At 27.7% G+C, this 2525-nt stretch overlaps 1 protein-coding gene across 1 annotated transcript; it reads left to right on the forward strand.

Moving 5' to 3' along the window:
• The first annotated feature begins 285 nt into the window (after positions 1 to 285).
• LOC126898166 (uncharacterized) lies at positions 286 to 1038 on the forward strand. Its single transcript, XM_050672110.1, has one exon. The coding sequence runs from the start codon at positions 286 to 288 to the stop codon at positions 1036 to 1038; it is 753 nt and encodes a 250-aa protein (XP_050528067.1).
• The last annotated feature ends 1487 nt before the right edge of the window (positions 1039 to 2525 follow it).

Genomic DNA, 2525 nt, shown 5'->3' on the forward strand with positions numbered 1-2525 from the left:
TGGATCATACGACCCTTATTACTGTTCTTAGACAATATGGTTTTGGTGAACCACTACTATCTTGGATTAGTTCCTATATTCGTGACCGATACCAATGGGTAAAAATATTTGGCGTTAAGTCTAATGTATTTTTAGCGTCTTCGGTGTCCCCCAGGGAGGTCACTTATCCCCTATTTTATTTTCCTTATTCNGTCCCCTATTCTATTTTCCTTATTCTTAAACTGTGTGCATAAAGTTTTACACCATTGTCATTTTCTTTGTTTTGCCGACGACATCAAACTATTTATGCGTGTAAGCTCGACTGATGACTACTGTTTGAAATTACAAGATGACCTTAATAGTTTTTCTGAATCGTCAAACTCAATGGGATTGTCACTTAATTTAACCAAATGCAAGGTCTTTACGTATCATAGAACAAAACATCCTATTGTGTTTCACTATAGTATTACTGCAGTAAATATCTCGCGTGAGTTAAACTCTACTACAGATTTAGGCTTCAAGTTTAGTTATAATCTTGATCCTATGCTTCATATTGATTATGTTTGCTGTAAAGCTTTTAAAGCGTTAGGTTTTATTATGCGTTTGGCCAAAGATTTCAAGCAAGGACTTTCACTTAAAATGCTATTCTGTTCTATAGTCAGACCTATTCTAGAATATGGTAGTGTAGTGTGGGATCTTTATACTGCCTTGGGCTCGCTACAGCTTGAGCGAGTTCAGCGAAAGTTCCTACGCTTTGTCAGCTACTCGCTCGACATAGTCTGTCCTAATCACAATCATGTCCCTGTTTCATATATGCTTGGCCTATCCTCATTAGCTGAGCGTATACGCAATGCTGGAATTAATTTCCTAATTGGTTTATTGAATGGTAATATTGATTCGCCGAGCCTGTTGTCCCTCATATGTTTCAGAGTACCTCAGCGCGCAACAAGAAATAATGCTCCATTTGTTGTCTCTCACTGCCTAACTAATTATGCAAAAAATGAGCCACTCAGACGTCTTATGTCTAATGCCAATGTTGACCCTATTTTTTCATTTTAATTTTTCTATTTTTTTTTATGTTTAATAATTAATTTCATTTTCATTTTGTATTTCTATCTTTGCGTTTAATAATTAATTTACATATTTTTAGTATATATCTTTGTCTATGTTACAATTACCTAATTTATGTACTTGTATTATTTGTAAAAAGGGCTTCTGCCCTTGAAATTATAAAATAAATAAATAAAAAATAAGTTTTTACATATAAAAAAATAATTAAGAAAAAAAAATTGTTTTAAATAAATGCTGATTTAGATTATTAATATGTTAAAAGTAAGGAAAATGACATATTTAACCTAGTTTTTTAATCCTTTAAAATTAATTTTTGTGAAAGTTTATAATAAAAATAATTAATTTATTACCGTAACATTTAGTTCAAGTTACAAGTTTGAAATTGACACATCATTAAATAGAAAATTTTATGAGAATTAAAAAAATGATATTGTTAAGATTAATAGGCAGTCAAGATATTTTATAATTTCTATTTATAGTAAATTTATAAGTAAAGCTCAATATTACTTTGGATTTTTATGATAATAGATGACTTAAATAGAAATTATAGTAATAATTTCTGAGTAATTTTTGGAGTTTAAAAAGATTCTACAATTGAAATATTCAAAACTTAATTACTTTCAATGATTTACTTTAACTAAAAAAACCAATAAAAATGTATTAAAAACTTCTACTCAATTGAGCGTATTATAAAACTTGATTATAATTGTAAAAATCCATTGTTAAATTCAAGTGAAACTAAAAATCATTATTTTTAGAAATTTTTTATATAGCAACAAAATTCATTCTAACTTGGGGTTTGAATTTCGTGCACTAAGCGTGAAAGACACAATGTTACCGACTGGGCACCATACGTCGCATTAGTTGGGAAGATAAAAATGTTTATTCAAGCTAATTCAAATTTCAAAGTTATGTTTTTCGACTTTTTCTCAAAATAAGCAAAAAAATTTAAATAAGTTTAACTTTCTATGCTATATCAATAGGTTTATATAAAATTTACAAAAATCAGTGTACTCCCCTTATAAGGTATTTAATATAAAATAAAATACAAATCAAGAATTATAATTTTAAAAATTAATACAAAAATATTACATTTTTGGATACGGTATCCATTTTCACCATGAAGACAAACTAAAGTTTGAAATTTTTTTTTTTTTAAATAAAGTATATTACATATGCTTTAATTTAAGATATATATAAAAGTTTCTGTATTTCCGAAAAATTTTCAAATAAAAGTGGAAAAAGTTAAATTTTTGTGCAGAAGTTACTATTTTGAATCCCCACTGAGGGCAGGTAAAGGGTTAGATTTTCAAAAATATTTTATTAAATTAATAGGAAATAATTTTTAATTTTAAAGAAAAATAATGAAAAAAATGTCGACATTTTTCGATTTTAAAAATCATAATATTTTGGAGGATTTTCACCATTTATGGGGAACGAGGGCAAAATTTTCAATGTCTTCAACTAGATACACA

This window comes from Daktulosphaira vitifoliae, unplaced genomic scaffold, assembly GCF_025091365.1.
Source record: "Daktulosphaira vitifoliae isolate Bord-2020 unplaced genomic scaffold, ASM2509136v1 Scaffold_2, whole genome shotgun sequence".
Taxonomy (NCBI): domain Eukaryota; kingdom Metazoa; phylum Arthropoda; class Insecta; order Hemiptera; family Phylloxeridae; genus Daktulosphaira; species Daktulosphaira vitifoliae.

Excerpts from the sequence above, each read along its gene's own strand:
- LOC126898166 (XM_050672110.1), top strand. The coding sequence starts at position 286 with ATGCGTGTAAGCTCGACTGATGACTACTGTTTGAAATTACAAGATGAC.